Here is a 19,406-nt window from a genome sequence, read left to right as displayed (position 1 = left end):
CTCTGGATTCCTTTCCTATGAAAGACAAGGAGGGAGTCCAGATGCTCCAGTGCAGGGGGGGGGGGTTTAAATCCTGCTTCAGCTGCATCTATAGGAGGTCTTTCCTGCTCACCACCTCTCTGGGTTTTTTTTATTTTAATTTTTTTTAATTGAAGGCTTTGCCCTGGGAGCTTTCCACCTCTCTTTTGCCATTTACCTCTGCTTTTTCTAGGGCCTTAGGATAATTCTTTAGTGCCAGAGAGGATTATGCTTCTGCTCCAGTAATCTGTGAGTTGCTGACAGGTGCTGGGACCTGTGGATAATCGTGGATCCATCATTGGGGGTGACAAGCACCAAAAAGTGTTTGTTTCCTTTTACCTGACCCTGGTGTCATCCAACACCTCAACAATACTGTCCTAGGAGGGGTGAAAGAGGCTATAGGTATAAATAGCTAAGTCAGTAATATAATCCTGGGGAATGTGAATCCTGGAATGTTTTAATTAAAATCAGTTTGCAGTAAGCAGTTCCTGTCTTTGGGGTTTAGGAGCCATCCTTCCTGCACAGGTGGTTTGCTTTTAAATCCTTTTGTCTCCACTCATATGCATGAGAATGAAGAGGGCTGGGGGAGATCAGCTTCCCATGCCAATAGTGTTGAATAGCTTCTGGTTTTAGGTTTATTGCCCTTATCCCTTTTCTCATGACCAAAGGGTCCTTCCAGGGGACTGTCCCCCAGGCAATGCTGTTCCCAGCACTGTCCCCATCAGCCAGCCTGATCATTATATGGATTTGCTTTCCCTCTGGCTCTGCTGACAGTTGCTGAGGCTCAGAGCCTGCCCCTGTTGTTCCAAAAATAGTGAGACAGGAGCACTTGGCAGCAGGCTGTGATTTTCTATAACGAGAGTCCTTCAAGATAATGATGAGCAGGGGTGCTCTTCAAGCCAGGCAGGCCTGGCCTGGAACTCCAGGACAGCACAGTCGTGGAACTGCTCCCATTTTACAAGGGCAGCTGCTGTTTGGCACACAGCTTTTTGTCCCCATTTCTGGCTAAGGGCTCATGGCATGCTCTCAGCATGGAAAGGGGAGGCTTCTCCACATCTCCACTGGCTCTTGGGGCACTCAGGCAGTTCTGCCAGAGTCAGTGTGATCACCTTGTCAAGGGCTTAGAGATATGAGCCTGTATTTCACCTCCTAGAAGTGCTAGAGCTGATCTGGAGCCCTCAACAGGAGCATCATTTTTAAGTGAGGGCCTCGAAGTGCTGGCACTGAGAGGTGGCAACTCACCCACCCTTTGCCCCCAGGTGCCACAAGGGAGATCTAAGTGCCCTTTCATGTCCGGGGGAGTTCTCAGTCGTGGATCCCCCTGGGGGACCTCCAGCATCAGCCTGCTTGTCCACCAGCCACTCCAGCATCACCAGATGGGCAGAGCACAGGGCAGAGCCCGGTGTGGTGGAGAATGAGGGAGGCTGGAGAGGCAGTGAGAGCTTTCCTGGGGCTCTGGGAGATGAACAAGTGCCCTGACACAGACCTTGGAGTGTGCTGGTGGGCGTTCAGGAAGCAGTGAGGCCTCTTTGATGTTCTCTTTGAAAAGCTCTGGGAGGGAGCCCTTTGGGAGCAGAGGGGATGGCTTTGATGCACTCCCAGGCTCTGAACCCCCTGCATTCCCTCTGTGGCACGTTGTGGAGGCACAGCTCCATGTGTGCATTCACATGACAGATAAATGCACTTCTTGGATGCTTTTCTGCAGGCATTGAGACTTTTTCTCTTATTCTTGAGACTTGGCACCTGTCTTAGCCCCAAGCCACACTGCTGGAAGGCTCTGCAAGTCAGGCTGGAAGGAGCTGCAGTTGTTCTTTACCTGGGGTGGCAGGTTGGTTTTTGGACAGGGAGGGACAGGGGAATTTCCTATCTCTCCCTTCACTCCCCAATGCAGATCCTGCAGCTCTGTGCCCTCATGTTGGCTTTGTGACCATAGCAGGGACAGCCAGTTTCTGCTTTCCTCTGGCTCTTGTTTAGCACAGAATAAAGCCAGGCTGGTTGAAAGTGCATCTTCCTGTGGTTTGACAGTGTCCGCATCACCAAAACCCCCTGATGTCTTTGCTGGCACTCTGGTTCCAGTTGTCAGTAAATCTGACATCAAGGCCTGTGCAACCTGCTCAGAAAATCTCTGCTTTTTCTGCCATCTGCAGTGCCACCTTGCAGTGGTCACTTTGCTGCAGGAACATTTGAGGCCAGGGGTTTTTTTGCAGGCAGGAGGTGAAACAAGATCAGACTGACATTTGTGACTCTAATCTGTGAACTTTGCTGGATGTCCACGCTCGGGATGCACACTGGGGCAGTGAGAGCTGAGGTGAAAACATGAGCTGCAGGCTTGGAAGGGTCAGCTGCCATCGTCCTGTCGTAGCCCCCAGTGTAACTTGCTGACCCCACATGGCTGAGGGGCTTTGGATATTTGAATTTTCATGAAGCTGATAGAAATGCCTGTCTCCATCTGCACTGGCTTAAGGGAGAGACTTTGTAGCTTGGACAAAATCATCAAGCTCACTGCAAGGGTAACCCAAATATGTTGCCTATGGTTAGCCACAGTATGTGAAACTAATGGTTTTTGTCCTTAAAATCAAAATTATGATCTCTTTTTAAGCCTCAACTTGAGGCTTAAAAAGAGATCATAATGGAAGCAGCTCTCAAGCAGCCCTGAACAAGCAAGTGCCAGTCAGTATTGAGGAGGAAGGGGAAGAACAAAACAAAGGCAATCTAAGCTCAGAGAAGAGGTAACTAACTGAGGTGTGAGCCACTGGTGCTTTAGCTTTCAGTCTCTTTGAATCCATATTGATTTACAGGTGATATTTAAGGTGAGAAGGTGACTCGCAAATCCTCACAGCAAGCTGTTTCCAAGTGGCTTTTGGGTGTTTTGGCACTCTTAATTTTTGTGAAGACCTTTGGCTGAGCTTGTAGAGGTCTCTAGCCTTGCCTAGCCCTGCCTGAGCCAGCAGATATTGCAGAGCTCAGTATTTTGTAAAATGGGAAGGGCTGTTGCAGGTTGATCACTCTGAACTGAAAAGACCAATTTCAGTAGCCTTTTTGAGCTGAGGGCTGTAAAAAAGGCATGGTATTTACAGGGCTATTCTCTCCTGAGACACCAAGATGGCAGCAGCCAGCTGAGGGGTGCAGATGACCTTTAAATCTTTGATTAACAGGTAATGTCTATAGTGTCATACACTCTAGTTCCTTATTTCTCAATTTATTCCCCTCTAAGTTCAGTCAGTCCTTTGAATTTTTGTAATCTTTGAGGTGGGAAGAAGTATTTCTTTTCTTTACCATTTTAAAAGGTCTGAGAGGGAAGATTTTGTATTGCTTCTTCTTTTCAGTTTGTTTTATATCCTTTTAATATTTCACTTTAATGATGCTCAAAGTGTCCTTTTGTTTTTTAATTGAGATTTTAAAAAGAGACTTTATTTACATAATTGATTGGCTTATCTGAGTTTTGAGGTTTTTTTCTAATTTGGGTCTGGTTTAAAATGGAACAGATACAGGTGAACAGGATAACCATCCTTTTGCACATGGTTGTGTAAAAGTTTCTAGTGACAAGATGAGCTAATAGTGTAACACTGCTGTGAATTACACTGCCTTGCAGGGAGGGGATGAGGAGGAAGGATGTGTGTATGCTTCGCTTCAATACCCCAGAAGATGCATTGTTCCAGACAAATGACTGAATTTACCTGTTACAAAAACTCTCCAGCATATGAGCTTGACATTTCAGCCAAGTGGTTGAGAAAATAGGAGCAGGAATTTGGAGGATGCAGTTAGATTTGGGCTTGTTTGTTTTTGTTTTTTTCCCCTGGGGCAAGTGGAAACCCACAACCCCCCTCAGCCCATCCTGGTTTGTGGTTGTCATCCTTGAGCTCCTCTGGAATGAGCTGGGTGTTGATGCTGCACTGTGCACCCGAGTGCCAGGGCCACCTCCACCCCCAGGGACCCTGCAGAGTTTCTTTATGCAAGTGGCAAGAGCCAGTTTATGATTCTCTGGGCCATGTGTATGTGCCTTGCTGCTGTGGCCTCACAGGGAGCCTTGTGGTGCCCACTGTCAGCAGTGTCAGAGAGCAGAATGTGATGGGGTGATAACCAGTGATAACTGCCTCATTTAGCTTGGGAACTCTTAATTAAAGGACCTAAAAACGAACCTGGTGTGGGGAAGTGACCTGAGATTCTCAGAAATGTGCTTACCAGCTGCCCAGCCCAGCGGAGACACCACAAGCACCTTATGCCCATTCTGAGCTGGCTTAATTTCCACTGCACCTCCTTCTAGCTTAAAAATCCACCCAAAACCAGCAGAAGAAAGAAACCTTCCCTGCATCACACAGAGAGCCCTCATCTGGGTAACCCCAGGGCTGTGTGTGCCATCTGTGGCTTGGTTCCCTGAGGCAGAAGTGGTTCCTGGGGCTGGCAGCACTTCTGCAGCCCCTGGAGCAGTGAGGAAGAGCAGCTCCACAGAGCAGCTGGCTGTAAAACCTGCTGCCTCTCTGTCTGAGAGTCCTGGGCCACATGGGCTTCCTTCTGAGGCAGCATGGGGCAGAGGTGTAGCGGCTGTGATTTGAAACCAGAGGACCAAATCTTCACCTGACATCAGTCACTGCCTTGCTCCGCTGCAGTCCAGAGAGAGCAGCTTCATCTGGAAATTTGGGACTGAGCTCATGAGGTCTGCTCTTGTGCTCACACTTGTGTTTGTGCAGGGGTTGTTGTGGTGGCTGCTTCATGGTGGGACTGTTCACAGGCCACCTGTGCTGCTCCTTGGGTTTGAAACCATGTGTGACCCCCCCGGATAGCCTGTTCTCCCTAACCTTGGAGCTGGGAGCAGCAGTAGCTTGTGGGGTGCAGGGCTGCCTTGGCCCAGGGCTGGGTATGGAGGGGAGGCATTTCCAGCAGGAATTCATAGAATCTGTGTGTTCTATTGTGAAGGGCTGATATGGAATCATAGACTCATGGAATAGGCTGAGTTGGAAGGGATCCATCAGCAGCACTGAGTCCAACTCCTGGCCCTGCACAGCACCATCCCCAAGAGTCACAGCCTGTGCCTGAGGGCATTGTCCAAACCCTCCTTGAGCTCTGCCAGCCTTGGTGCTGTGACCATTGCCCTGGGAGCTTGCTCAGTGCATAACCATACACTCTGGGTGAAGAACCTTTTCCTGATATCCAACCTAAACCTCCCCTGACACAACTTCAGCCATTCCCTCGGGTTCTGTCCCTGGGCATCGCAGAGATCAGTGCCTGCCCCTCTGCCTCCCTCCTGAGGATGCTGAAGAACCACAGTGAGGAGGGGAAGCACTTCCAACAGGAATTCACAGAATCTGTGAATGCTGTGGAGGGATGGGCATGGAGGCATTTCCAGCAGGAATTCATGGGTTCTGTGGAGGCCTGGGAATGGAGGATGGGCATTTCCTCACAGAGCAGCATCTAAGAGTGGGGCATGACTGTGTTAGTCCTGCAAAAATAAATATTCAGTTACAAGCCTGTTTCTTATTCCTCCTCCAGATCCTGTGCTTTGCAGTGCCTTGACCCAGATCCAGATCTATGGCCCCTTGCACTGCTGGGGAGTTGGACATGTGGCTTTCTGGAGCCCAGTGCTGAGAAACCATGGTTTATTTGCTTGCTCTCAGCAAGACCTAAGGCAGATTTGCTTTGTGTGGGGGTTGTGGACCACGAAGGGAGAACATTGGGAACACTGAGAGAGCCTGCCAGCTCTTGTAATTATCTTGTAATGATTTGCTTGCAAGCTCCCTAAGCCCTGCTACTCTTTTTGGAAACAATAAATTTTCTCTGGGAAGCAGCGACACAGCTGTCTCTGTTTGGGGATGATTTGGAAAACCTCCCTTCTGCTCTGCAAAGCATAAACTACCAAAACAGGGGGAAATGACTGTTTTCTTGGGGAAGCCCTTTGGCTTCAGTGAACTCAGATTGAGCCCAAAGCTGGTTTTCTAAGGAGTTGTGTGCATGAATTATTTCCAAAAAGATCAAATGCAAACTAAGCGGAATTCCTGAGCCGGGCTGATTTTTTTTGTGGGGGAAAATTGGAGCCTTGTGATTGGTGATAAGGTCCCAAGAGGTCTTGTGTGGGTTATAAATGGACATAAGCTATGACTTTTAAGTGGAAGAGGGTAGAAGTTGGCCATCACACTGTCCTTTTTGGGCACAGGAAAAAAAAGGATGCTCTTTAAATAAAATCTGGATTTTTTTTTCTTCCCCTGTGATGACAAGGAAGAAAGATATGAGGATCCAAAGCAGCTTGTGGAGCTGGTGAGGACAAAGGGCTAAAGTGATGCTTGAGATGGATTTTAGTGTTTGCAAGGGGCAGTAACCAGTGTGTGGGTTGTCCTTCCTGGTGGCTCTTGCAGTCAGGAAATTTCTTCAAGCCCCACAAAACCCCCTAAGACAATGAACAAATATAATGGGTGTATGTAGCTGCTGTCAGCCACTGCTGTGCTTCCAACAGCCCCTGCCCTGCTAATGGGTGAACAAACAGGGGTGGAAAACTGAAATGAAAAGAAATAAATTTTTAGAAAAGCCAAGAAAAATAAAAAAAGACAGCTCTCTGGCGTGAAAATGGACAGGATTAATCTCTGCGTGTAGGTTGAAAGAAACCTGCTTGATCCCGTGGATTTTATTTCCTCCAAGTGTTTTTTTAATTTACAGTAACAATTGCTCTGAGAGTTTATTCTTCCTGATCCCAGGCCAGGAGTGGTGCAATGTGATTTCCTCCTGTGGCTGCCACTTGCTGTGAAGCCTTTGGTGTCTCTGTTTCCTGTTGACTCAAATGCTCCTTTCTTACCACGTCAAACAGAGATACCACATCAGGCACGCTTCTGGGCAAAGCACAATAGAAAATAGACATGTGAGGAGTCCAGCATTGGGCCCTGTCAAAAAAACAATCTAGCTTTCAACTCCTCCTAATTCCCACTGATAGTCCCCAAGAAAGGAGGAGACACATAACTGACTCTAGGTCAAATTTGCAAGTGTCTGAACTATCTGCTGTTTTAAGATTTACTTTTCCTGGCCCTTTCTTAAGTTATTTACTCAGTCTTACTCTTCTGGCTGCAAATTGCTTTCTTTTTTTCTTCTTTCCTCTTTTTTCCTGTTCATCTTGCTCCCTCCTTTTCTCCCTCCCTCTTCTCCTTTCTTCCTCCTGCTCTTCCCTTCCTCTCTCTTCTTCCCTCTTTCCTCCCTTCCCTCGAACTCCCTCCTTCTTTCCCCCTCTTTTCCTTTCCTTCTCCTCATCTTTTTTTTTTCCAATAGGATACCACTGTTTATTTTATTTCTTAATGATTCCTGGGAGAGTGGTTGATCTTCCTTAAGACTAAAAATGGAAGGCTTTTCCTGGCTTCTAGATGATTTTCTCCAAAGGATGGTCATTACTGCTTGTTTTCCAAATGCCTATTGCCAGGCATGTAGCTGACCAGTGCACTAATGCTGCATTATAAACCAGTTGTAAAACCCATCCTGGTCTTTTCTTCAGCAGCCCTGTGGGATTTCTAAGTGTTAGGAAAGTGGGCAGACAATAAGCTGGACCTCCTTAAAATAAATTGAAAAAAAAAAATTTCAAAGCTGCAGTAGCCCAGAGTTCTGTATCTCTGCTTGACCAGTGAAATGAGTCCATGTGTGGGTGTGACCATGTAACACGTGCAGTTATATTTGCTCAGGTTTGCAGTTAGTCTGAGGCAAAAGGAGTTTTTAGCAAAAAAGCTGCTAATTCCATGGCAGCAGTGATGTGAATTTTAAAATCTGCTGTTTTGGTGCTTACCTGAACATTTGAGAAAGAAGCAGTATCTTTCTGTAAGCATCTAAAGATGAGGACAGCCAGAAGTCTGAGGTGGGCCATGGAGTTTTTCCTGCTCTGGAGAAGCTGAATATACATGTTTTAAGATAGAAAGTTTTAATTTTGTTTCCCTGAAGGTCACCTTTAAGGAAAGAGTAGAAAATCCATGTGTGTTCCCCTAAGTGCATGCATGCTTATACAGGCATATGTATCACTTACATAAATACACACACCATCCCTCACCAGGCTGCTGGTAAATTAAATTGCTTCCTGTTGGGGATCTGGCAAGAGGGATTTCTTTTTAAGTATGGGCTTGAGGAGATGCCTGGACAAGCTGGGCTAGATAAGCATGTGTCATGTGGAGAGATCAGCAAGGAAGGAGGTGGGAAAGAATAACAAGATGTAAAAGCTGGCCTGACTGGAGAGGCAGGGGTGATACCTGTGCTGCAGGCAGAGGAACAGGCAGGCACAGCACAACCAGGCTGAGTTTAACCTTCTGCAGTGAAGATGTGGCATTGGAGGGCTGATGAGGGCTGAAGAGCCAAGGCTGGTGATGGGTTTGCACAGTTCACACTGCTGTGGCTCAGACTGCTGCCCACACAAGCCAGCTCAGGTGTCTTTCAGTGCCCTCTCATAAAGACAGAGTGAAACAATGAGGTGATGTTGTCTGTATGGACTGGAGATAGAATTCAGCACATGGCTTTGGTGCTGCAGGAGTGTGTGAGAGTGCTGGGAGCTGTGGTGGGGCTGCACCTCAAATTCTGCATTCACTTTGGGACCCTCAATGCAAGAAGGACATTGAGGTGCTGGAGTGTGTCCAGGGAAAGACAGAGGAGCTGGGCAGGGGTGCAGAGTCTGATGAGAGAAAGCTGGGGAGGCTCAGCCTGGAGAAAAGGAGGCTGAGGAGGGACCTTCTGGCTCTGCACAACTCCTGACAGGAGTGTGGAGCCAGGTGGGGTCAGGCTCTGCTCCCAGAGAACAAGGGACAGGACAAGAGGAAATGGTGTGAAGTTTCACCAGGGGAAGTTTAGATTGGATAATAGGAAATATCCAACATTAGGAACAGTCTGCCCAGGGCAGTGGTAGAGTCACCATCATTGAAGATATTTAAAAGAAGTGTAGATGTGTGGCACTTGGGGACATGGTTTAGGGGTGACTTGGCAGAATTGGGTTAGTGTTTGATGGTCTCTAAAGGTCTTTTCCAACCCAGATGAGTCTATGATTTAATGATCTTTACCTTGTGGAAGGAGCCCAGGAGGAGCTGTTGGGCAGAGCCCAGGTTGGCTGTGTGAAGAAGGCTGTGCTCATGTGTTACAAGCCACTTGCTTTCCTGCTCATGTCCATTGAGAAATGAGGGAATTTCTGGTTGTTTTCCTTCTGCCATGTGCATCTCAAGATGTTAATACCAGTAGTCATTTCAAGCTGGCTGGCTGCCAGAAAGTGGAGCACGACAATGCTTATCCTCTTAAACTTAGAGAGGGTTTAAAAGTAGCTTGTAGGTAATTAGCATCAGACCTGGCAAGAGGCTTGTGGGAAAGAAGGGCAAATATTACCATTAAAAGCCTGGCTGATGCCAGTTGAATTCTGTGCCTGTTTTCCAATCTGCTTGTTCCTGATATTCAGAGAAAAACGCTAAGAACAAATACTGAAAGTCCTGAAACAATTGCTGAGAGGAATTTTTGAACTGGACAGCAACAATTCCAGGGTTTATTTTTGTGCCAAATCTCTCTGTGTCCTTCCTCTCACAATCAAGTGAAATCATGTGAAAGCCCTACTCACTGTGGAGCACACAGCTTAAGCAAGTGCCTTCCTATCTGTAGGCTTTTGCAAAAGCCAGAACAAAGCCAAAAAAGAAACCTCAGAGACCAACAGCTGTGGTTAATGAACTGAACTTCATCAAACAGGTTGCTTTTCTGCTCAGCAGAAACTTTTATTTATGGTTCGTGCTTATCAGTTCCTCTATTCCCCAGAGGTGTCTGCAGGTTAGTCAGAGGAAAGCTGGAACCTGAGGGCCCTAAAAGCTCCTGCCATGCAAGTGTATGGCAGGAAATCCCATCCTGGAAAACAGCCCACATTCTCCAGGAATAATGTTGGGGTATCCTCAAGACAATGTTGTGCTGTTGTGGTGAAGCTGCAGTCTGGTTATGCACATTGTGTTACGGAGCAGCTTCCCCCAAGATCTGAGGTGTTTACTAGGGAGTGATTTTTTGCAGATTTCTCTTGTGCCACTCAGCTCAGAGAGTACTGAGCAAGGGCTATCATTCCCTGCTGGCTGAGGCTAAGGATAATTCAGAGAAACCCAATGGGAGCTGATTACTGATGAGCACACACTAACATGCCAAATCCACACATGAACAGGAATTCATTTCACCACTGGGGTCAAAACTTCTGGGAGGAGTGCAGGGCAAGGAGATACTAACAGATCTTCCTGGCATTGATTTGATGTTTCCTGAAAAAATCAACCTTTTCCCCCACTCACTGTCTCATGCTTACTGTGGGATTCACATTCTCTGAACCTGAGAGAAGCAAAGAAAAGAATAATCAAAACAATTCTCATCTCATTTGCTGCTCCTGTGTTGTGCCAAAGTAGAATGCAATTTCTTTTTTTTTTTTACCCAAAGTGATGGTGTTTTGTTTCCTTGACCTGTCAGAGCCAAGCATGTGTGTGTATCAGGACTGTCGGCTGACAATCATCAGATTCTGTGCAGTTAAATTAAGTTGAGTGCTTTGTGCAGAATCAGTTTAGGTGTAATTTAATATAGTGTAATATAATATAGAATAATTTAGTATAATAAAATAATTAATTAGCCTTCTGATATCAGTGGAGTCCTCCTCAACATTCTCTCCCCCTCATCAGGATTGCTCTGTTTTTCTGATAGCTTACTTAATGTTTTTTTGGGAGAAAATAGTTTTGCTAAGACTTTTCCTGGCCTGAGTGAGGCTGTGATTAATGCTGTTCATGTTTGCTGTGTCTGCCTGTGTGTAGGATCGCCTCTTCTTCGTGATGGAGTTTGTCAATGGTGGGGATTTGATGTTCCACATCCAGAAGTCGCGGCGCTTCGACGAGGATCGGGCTCGGTTTTACGCTGCAGAAATTATTTCAGCCCTCATGTTTCTCCATAGCAGAGGCATCATTTACAGGTGAGCTCTGCATTCATGGCCTCCCTATGTCTGAACCCCACGGTTCAGATGAGAGCTGCAGTTTTCTGCTTGAATAAAGAAGTGTCACTTGCTGCCCACCAGGAATGAGTTGTCAGCTGGGGTCACATTACCTTCACATTCCCCCTGCGCACTAGCCAAGGTGCACCACTTTCCAGGGGGGAGTGAAACTTCTGGGCAGGCATTAAATGAAACCTTCCCAGATTTTCTGCAAGGATCCTTCTGAATGTAGGGATCTGCTGCTTTGGCCGCAGTGTGCCGTGTTATTTCAAGGCTAATACATGCTGGTCACACCAAAGCCTCTGCTTCCCTGCAGTAGCTTCTGTCTTTGAACCCTATCTATTTCTCATATCTATTATTCAGGGCCACTCATCTCAGCTACTAAAAGTGTTTTCATTCCTGCCATGGTCCTACAGCAGGAGTTTTTCCTTCCTGCCCATGTCTGGCATCTTTGTGTTTGCAGCAGGATTGGAGCATTGTTGCCTCCATGTGTCAGTCTCCACCCTACGTCTCAAGGCTCTTCTCAGGAAGCTGTTTCCCATACATAGCTCTCCTTTGTTATTTGTCATTTTTCTGTGCTCAGGAGGGCAGTTTGGTTATATTTTTTCCTTTCTGTGCTGCTGAAGTGCTCCCCTGTCAGTTCAGGCATAAAGGCCTAGGGCAGCCAGCATGGATCAGAGCCAGGCTGCCGTGCAGGCCAGCAGCACCATTTGACCAGCATCCTCCCTCATGCCCCAGAGGCAGAGCAAGGCCTCTTCTGGGATGGAGTAGGACAGCTGGAGCAGGGAGTTGTCAGCACTGAGACAGTCTGGTTGTACAGAAAGGTTTCTTTCTGCCATACTTCACACAACACCTCTGATATCCTTGTGCCCAGAGCACTGGGGAGGAGGAACAGGCTGTTGTTTTCTTTGGAATGCTCTTACCTGGAATCCAGCAGCAAAGCACGTATTTTTGAGCATGGCCTGCTGTAGCCCTGCTCAGTCCCACTTGTGGCATGCCAGCACTGCAAAGAATAATGTCAAGGCTCTCTTTTTTGCTGCTTGGTTCCAGTTGTACTGCTGGGATCCAGAGCTGGGTGCAGGATGGGACCAGGTCCAATCCCAGTCCAGCTCTGTTAATGCCATTTCTGTGGGTTGGGCCAAATGTCCTCTGATTTGGGACATAGTTTAACCCAGTCAGTAGGACATCCTCCCATGACGGATAAACTCAGGTTTCAACTCAAAAATCCAGAATAGCTGAGGGCTAAATTGACCAAAGGGCTGGGGGCTGTCAAGGGGCACTTTCCTATCTGATGGACACATGATAGGATCAGCCAAGTAAAAGCAGCTCCTCTGTCTCTTCCTAGCTTGAGCTGCAGTAAGAAACAGATGGTCAGGTGAGGACAGAGAATATTAAAATATTTTTAAGTATGAACTCATGTGACATAATTGGTACAGTGAAATAGAGGAGGAGTGTCATTTTAATATTCTCCATGTCCTGAGAGCCTGAGGATGAGTAGTGATATATACCCTATGTATCAAGCTCCTAAAGCACAGTGATTGTCTGTATAGAATAGCAAATCTCCTTACTCTACAGCTGGATTTCAGTCTAATTCTTCCCTTGTGAATAATGCCAGCCACTGAGGAGAGACCCTGCCAGATAATTACCCAAATGACATTTTCCTTAAAATAGTGACATCCAGTAGTTATTGTCAGTCATTCAGCAGCAAAACTGGGTCTGTGCATAATGTAATGCCTTGTGCTTACAGCTTGTCCTGTCTGCCCCAGCCTGCTGCCTGTCACAGGGCAGGAGTAACTGATCCCTCTGGGTTTTGGCACTCTTCAAGTGCTGCTGTAATTCATGATAGAAACTGGAGGAATAATTGGAAAGCTCCTCGAACAACTGCACAGGCTTTGATCTTGTTGAGAAACTGGTTGAGCTGTGGAGTCAGGTAGCTTCAGCTTCATGGGGCAGGTCTGCAGGGGGGTGGGTGACTTGGATTCTTATCATTAGCTGGGGTTCTGGAAGATGTAAGAGGAGAGAGCTGCAGGCTGGGGCTGTGCTGAGCTGAGGTTGCTTCTGTCAGGTCACAAACACCAGGCTCTGGATGTGCAGGATAGAAGGGGATGTTCAGAATGGACTCACTGCACTTGTGTAAGAGAGTTTGGATCAGATTTAATGATCAGAATGTGAGTGCTTGCTTAGGGAGCAGGGGGCAGAGACACCAGAAATAGCCTGACCAGAAAGGGTTTTACCACAAGCTCTTCAAGGTGTCTTCTTTCTGGGTTTCCAGGGTCAGTGGAGGAAGAGGGTTGCTGGCCTAGAATACTCTGTGCCATTCTGGGCTTAACTTAATAATACTCTATTTTTCTTTGCCCCCTTCAAGACTGAGCAGTTCAGGAACGAATCTGCATTTACCAGTGCAATGAGTATTCTTCTGCTAAGTCAAGTTGCATTTGCCACAAGTGCTGCCAAAAGCTGGGTTTTCTCTTCTTTGAAATGCTAGAGAGGTTTGAGAGACAGCACTGAAAGTTCATCAAGAAGCAGCTGAAACTTGTCATTGTGGCCTGACAGGATGGTGCTGGTGGCTGCTAAAATCAGGTGTTCATTGATTCAGCCACACACAAGCAATTTGAAATAGCTGTAGAGCAATATTTTTGCATTTGCTGCTGTAAGTCCCTGAGAATGGGATTTTGAGGCAGATGATGCATTTTGGCTATATGTGATTCTTAATTTTAAAACTGGGCTTACAGCTGGATTGGTTCTCTCATGAGATAGATTTTTGTGGTTCAACTGAAATTTTCAGTGAGTTTGCTTCTCATTTTGAAGAAACTCCCTTTTTGTTACTAAGCTGTGGCCAGAATAAGAGTCCCATAAACATACATTGTATGTATTTGGGACTCTTTAAAAGAAATCTTTCTGTTTCAAAAACTTTTATTTTCCTCTCTTCATTTGCAGCACTACAAAGGAGAGATGGCTTTCTGGCCTTATCAAGGAAAGGTCTCTGTCTTGCCCTGAGCTGAGATTTAGCTGTCAACTTAGCAGCACCTATTTATAGTTACTTCCTGAAAAAAAAAGAAAATCAGCAAGTACAGGGGGGTTCCTTAGCCCATCATACAGGGGAGTGCATCCAGACATGAAAACAATCTTTTCACATGTCACATCACAGTGTATTGTGCACCCCTAACCACAGAGGAGTAGGGCAAGGACGTGTTTGGGATCAGCTCATGCTGGATGCTGCCAGGAAAATGTTAGGTAATAATCATGCTTATTGTAAATAAAATCTTTGCTCACAGGGCAATATTTGTGCACTGCTGCTTTCTCTAGGATTATTTCTAAAGGAAATTACAGTGCTGGGCTCTGTTGCAGATAGGTGGGTTGGTTTGTCATTTTTTCTAATGGCTGGATGTGCTATTTTTCTTGAGGCAGCTCTTGCTGACTTTCACTTTCCAGTTCAGCAGTTCCCAGGGTAGGGGAAGCATATTTTGGCTTCTGTGCTTGCCAGAAACAAAACAAAGCAGCATATCTGAGCAGAATTAGGTTGCACAGTGGCTTACTCAGTACAAGGGAGCTGGTCCACTCACAGTCTGCTAAAAAGCACAGAGATAGTGGATGACTGCAAGGGTTTATTTTAAAAGCAGGGCATTTCCTCATGAGTAGCACTACTGTAAAAATGGCTGGCCTGCCCTGCTGCCCTCAAATTCAGACCTTGGCATGGGCTGAGGGACAGATTTAGGAGGTGTGGATCCACATGCCAAGGTCAGCTACTTGAGCATTGAGGGCAGGTGCAAGTGTTTCCTTTAATTTGATTGTGGTGGGGTTGGATTTTTTTGGAGGAGGGGGCTTTGAGGTTTACAGTAAAATACAGTAAGACCTTTCTAAAGGCAACACAAAGCAATCAGCCCAGCCTAGAGGCACAGCCTGAATTTCTGTGACAAACCTTTCTCCCTCTCTCTCTCTGCAAATGTCTCATTAGCAGGATGCCTGGGCTCAGAGGGTCTCTTCAGAACACGCCTCCACTGCCTGCAGAGGTGATAGAGCAGGCAGGACACAATGCCAGCTGTACTTTAGTGCTGGTTTTGCCAGGTGTAGAGTTGGACGCCTCCATGTCCCAGCTCAGTGCTTGGCACAGCACAGGGGCAGATCCATCCTTAAGGCCACAGGTGGTGTAGCATGGAGGTCATGCACCTGGCCAGGAGCCACAGGAGATAAAACACTGCTGAGAAGGGCTGGTTATTGGCTGGCTGAAGAACCTTGTTTTTATCCTGAGGGCTCTTCCTGGTCAGCTCATTTCACTGCCTTTGTGTCTCTATTGGTGTTTCTAATGCAGCTGATCAGTCTGGAGAGGCTGAGGGTCTGCTGGTGCCCTATCACACCTCAGGGTGTGGGAGGGTGTGCAAAGAATCCCTGTGCTCTGCTGTCCTGTGACTCAAAGGCCTTTAATAGGATGCATGGGGGTTTTGGAAGGCAAAAGATAATTATGCAGTTATCCAGATGAGAGCATGGCCTGGCCTTGGGGCTGAACTCCAGCTCTTGGGGAAAATAAGATAAGCACATTAACAGGCACTCTTTGCTCCTCTGTGTGTCACCTGAGAGCATCTCCTTACTGTGGGGGGGACTTCTTATGACAGGGAAAAACTTTGTCCTGTGGGATCTGGGAAGATTGCTGGATACTGCCAGGCCTCTGAATTCATCACCTTTCCTTGGTGGAGGAGACCCATCAGGTCTGCAGCTCTGTGTCTCATGACTGTTGGCTTTTATAGGGAATGGGCTTTTTGCAACAGGTTAATTCCCTGCCAGTTCAAACAATGAGCCTGTGACACTTGAAGGAAGCTTTACATAAGCCTTTTATGGAGACCAGTTTTGCTGGAAAGACTGCTGTTAACTGAAACAACACTAAGGTTTCTTTCAGCAAAATCAATTAAAAATTACATGCTGAAAACAGAAGCTGAATGCCTTTCCTAATTACATACAGCCACTGTTAACAGAGCAACTTTTATTAGTGTGCTGTTTGCTTTTTCCATGGGTCAAGACAGTGTAGACATGGGATTCCTCATGTTCACTCTTTGCTTTGTTTTTTGGTTGTTGGTGTTTTGTTTGGTGGGTGTTTTTCAGCTGTTGATTTTGTTTATTCTGATGCCTTTTTTCACATCTGGAGCCAGATCTTGTTTCCCCTGAAGTCAAGGGGCTTTCCCCAGGGAGGTAAATGAGCAGTGGAGCTGGATCTGTGGCTGATAGCAGCAGTGCTGTCTCTGCAAGGCAAACTGCCTGGCTGGGAGGCTATCCAGGGATTACTGCTGGTTTGCTTAGGTGCTGTGCAGAGCTTTGTTTTCTTGGTAAATAAAGATAACCCTTTGGTTCAATCAGGTGTTTTTAAGCTTTTCTGAAAGACCTTAAAAGAAAGACCTCCAGGCTGCTGCCTGGAGACCAGATAACAGCCTTCCAATATCTAAGAGGGGTCTGCAAGAAGGTGGAGAGAGACTTTTTGCAAGGGTATGCAGTGATAAGACAAGGGGGAATGGCCTTAAGCTGAAGAAGGGTAGATTGAGGTTAGATACAAAAAAGAAATTCTTTACTGTGAGGGTGTGAGGCCCTGGCACAGGCTGCCCAGAGAAGCTGTGGATGCCTCATCCCTGGAAGTGTTCAAGGGCAGGTTGGACAGGGAAGGTGTTCCTTCCCATGGCAGTGGGGGTTGGAATGAGATGATCTTTAAGGTGCCTTCCAACCCAAACTGTTTTATTGCTCAGTGAAAGTTTTTGCTTGAATGTGCTGCAGTCGATGCCTCTCTAGGTAACTGTTGCTGATTTGATGTATTTTATGCCTCCTTTCCCCGTGGAATTGTCTGTCTGGGCAGAGTTGTTTGCATCTGAGGAAAGGGTGGGAACAGCTCAACCAGTGCCAGAATGGGTGTGAGTCTCCATAACCTCAGCTGTGGGATCTTTCCTCTGTCACTTCCAGAACTCCATTTGGGGGAGCTCTGAGGCTCAGTGTAGTGTGAGATTGGGGCCCCAAAGACCAGAGTGGATATAAATGTAAGCAGAGCAAAATGAGGGATGTGCTGTTTTCTGAGAGCAGCAGAAGGGATGAAATGTAAGCTGATTATCTGGTGAATGAGTGAAGCAAATCAGCTAAAAGCTGCAAACTGGCACAGAATGCCCCACCAGCAATCCCATCCCTACAACAACTGCCTAGTGTAGAAGCGGAATTTTCATGCTGGAGTCTCTGGAAACACTCCATTCAGCTTTAGGAAACATAAGGGGATGTGTCTGAGGGTCAGGAGTGTAGTGATGTCTGTGGCTATCTTATCTGACAGTCAACAGCTCGTGCAGACTGATTTGTGCTTCTAGACAGTGCATCTTGCACGGAGTGTTCCCCTCTGCTGTGGGTGCTGCATGCCTGTGAGATGGGCTCTCTTACAGCCTCTGGCATGCAGTGCTTAAAGGATTGTTTCTCTGCACTTGATCAAATGGAAAGTGCAGAGAGGAATAAAAAAAAAAAATCGCAGCCTCTCACGTTTCTGTGTCATGTTCAATCAGTCAGAGTGCAGGCCAGCTCAGGCCTGATTTACAGTTGTGCTTAGCAAGAGCAGTCCTGTTTGGAGATGCACAGATCAGATCTCTGTGCCCCATTGACTCCACTGTATATCGTCTGTGAACTTTGGTGGAACTTTCCACATGACTAAGGACTACTGAATAGCCCACAGAAGCTGTTGGCTCTGCTAGTGTCTACTTTTGCTTTATGGTTATTTAAAGGGGCTGATTTTAAACCCTGCAAGCCCTGCATATAATGAGTTTGTATAAATCATTTAAAAATCCCAGCTCGAAGGGGCCTCAAGAGTTTGTGTAGTTCATCCACCTGCCCCAAGGCTGGAGAACCTTTGCTGAATGCCAGTCTCTCATACTTTCACTTTTTTTGGTGTAGCTGCTACATTTACATATTAAAATATGTGAACTCTTACAGGCACAGACTCATTTAGGGAATGCTTGCAATGAGAGCTTGGTGTTGTTTGAGGATTCTGGTGCTCATGCAATAAAAATATAAAAATAAAAAAAAATCCCCTAATCTGTGGAGGGGATAGGTGATTAGATGTGAGTTGTGTTCTGGCATTCTTTTGTGACTAATAAATCCTCATGGAGGCATTTCACAATTAAAGAGCATGCAGATGCAATTAAGAAATAGCTATGTGTAACAATTACAGACAAGTTTGCAAAGAATGGAGACTTGGAAACCAGAATTAGGCTCAATCTTTAAGTCCTAGAGCACCAGAGAATATTTAGATTAGAACTTTTGAAACAAAGAAGTTTTTCTACAAAAATACTGGTTTTCTGTCTTTCCTGTTCTCTTCTTTCTATTTTAAAGGCATAAAGGTCACCAGAAGGAGAAAACATAAAACTTAAATATATTTTATGTTACTTAAATTTTATTTTTTAAAACTGCCCCTAAATATTACTCTTATGTTTTTAGCCAGAACTGCTCATCTGACTTTTAACATGTTCCCTGATACCAAGGGCATTCAGGTGTTTGATTTCACAGATTTTGAAAACATTTGCTCTGAGCTTTCCAGAATTGCCCAGCATTAATCCAGTAATTTTATTGATCTTTGTACCCATCTCAGAAGGAGGAAGCTTTCAGTGTCACTCTCTGAGAACATGAGCCCTGGGTTGGCATTAGGGAGGCTGATATATATAGCTGGGGAAAAGGTCTCTCTGTCAACCTTAATAAATGTTTTGTACAACTTCTCGAAAGAAGGATTATGCTGACAAAATGCTGTTGCATCTGCTCCTCTGACTTGCTGAAATGGAAGATTTCTTGCATCACAACGTGTTGCAGTGAGTGAAATTGTATTTGTGAGAGACACAATGAGAGACTCTGTGTTGAAATATTTGGCCTGCAGCAATAGCTGCAGCTAGCCAGGGAGAATTTGACTTACTCTTTTAGCTGCAGCAAGATTGGCACCTGATGTTTCCTTGGTCAGTAATCCCAATGTTTAGATCTTGTTCTTTGTGCCAGGGAGCAGGTGGGTTACTGTGTGCAAGCAGAGGAATTCTGTAAAGCCATCCAGCAACTTTTAATATCAGTGGTGCATCACTGTCACACCTTGTCTATGGATTCTATTTCAGAGCTGCCTGTAGTGATACAGATATAAACTAAAAATAACAACACAATGGAAAATGTCAACTATGACAGGGTACTGCTGCAGTAATAAGTGTTTTACAATTCAGAATGTCTGTGGGAGAGATTTCCCTCTCCTGTCAGTGGTTCCCTGGGCAGGATGGTGGGCACAGCTTTGTGTGCCAGCTGAACTGCTGCTGGGGCTTGTCCTCAGCTGCTGGTGCAGGCCAGGCTGCTGTTTATGGGCCTATTCTCATGGAGCAAGGGGAAAGCATTGCTCATCATTTGGCCTCTGAGTCACGGCACCTTTGCTGTTAATAGGTTGGAGAACCTCCCCTTTTATGAGGCTGTGCCTGAGGGCACAATTTAATCT

The 19,406-nt window shown here is 46.2% G+C and overlaps 1 protein-coding gene across 1 annotated transcript in view; it reads left to right on the top strand.

Annotated features, from left to right (window-relative positions):
* PRKCH (protein kinase C eta) overlaps positions 1-19,406 on the top strand; it is a 113,178-nt gene that overhangs the window by 58,375 nt on the left and 35,397 nt on the right. Inside the window, exon 10 of the mRNA XM_054286683.1 lies at positions 10,770-10,924. Coding sequence (XP_054142658.1) covers positions 10,770-10,924 — 155 coding nt within the window. The remainder of the gene's footprint in view (positions 1-10,769; positions 10,925-19,406) is intronic.

Source organism: Melozone crissalis, unplaced genomic scaffold (genome assembly GCF_028551555.1).
Source record: "Melozone crissalis strain CALT ecotype California unplaced genomic scaffold, PUWL_Pcris_2 ptg000056l_1, whole genome shotgun sequence".
Taxonomy (NCBI): Eukaryota; Metazoa; Chordata; class Aves; order Passeriformes; family Passerellidae; genus Melozone; species Melozone crissalis.
This window is presented reverse-complemented; position numbering and strand designations above follow the sequence as displayed.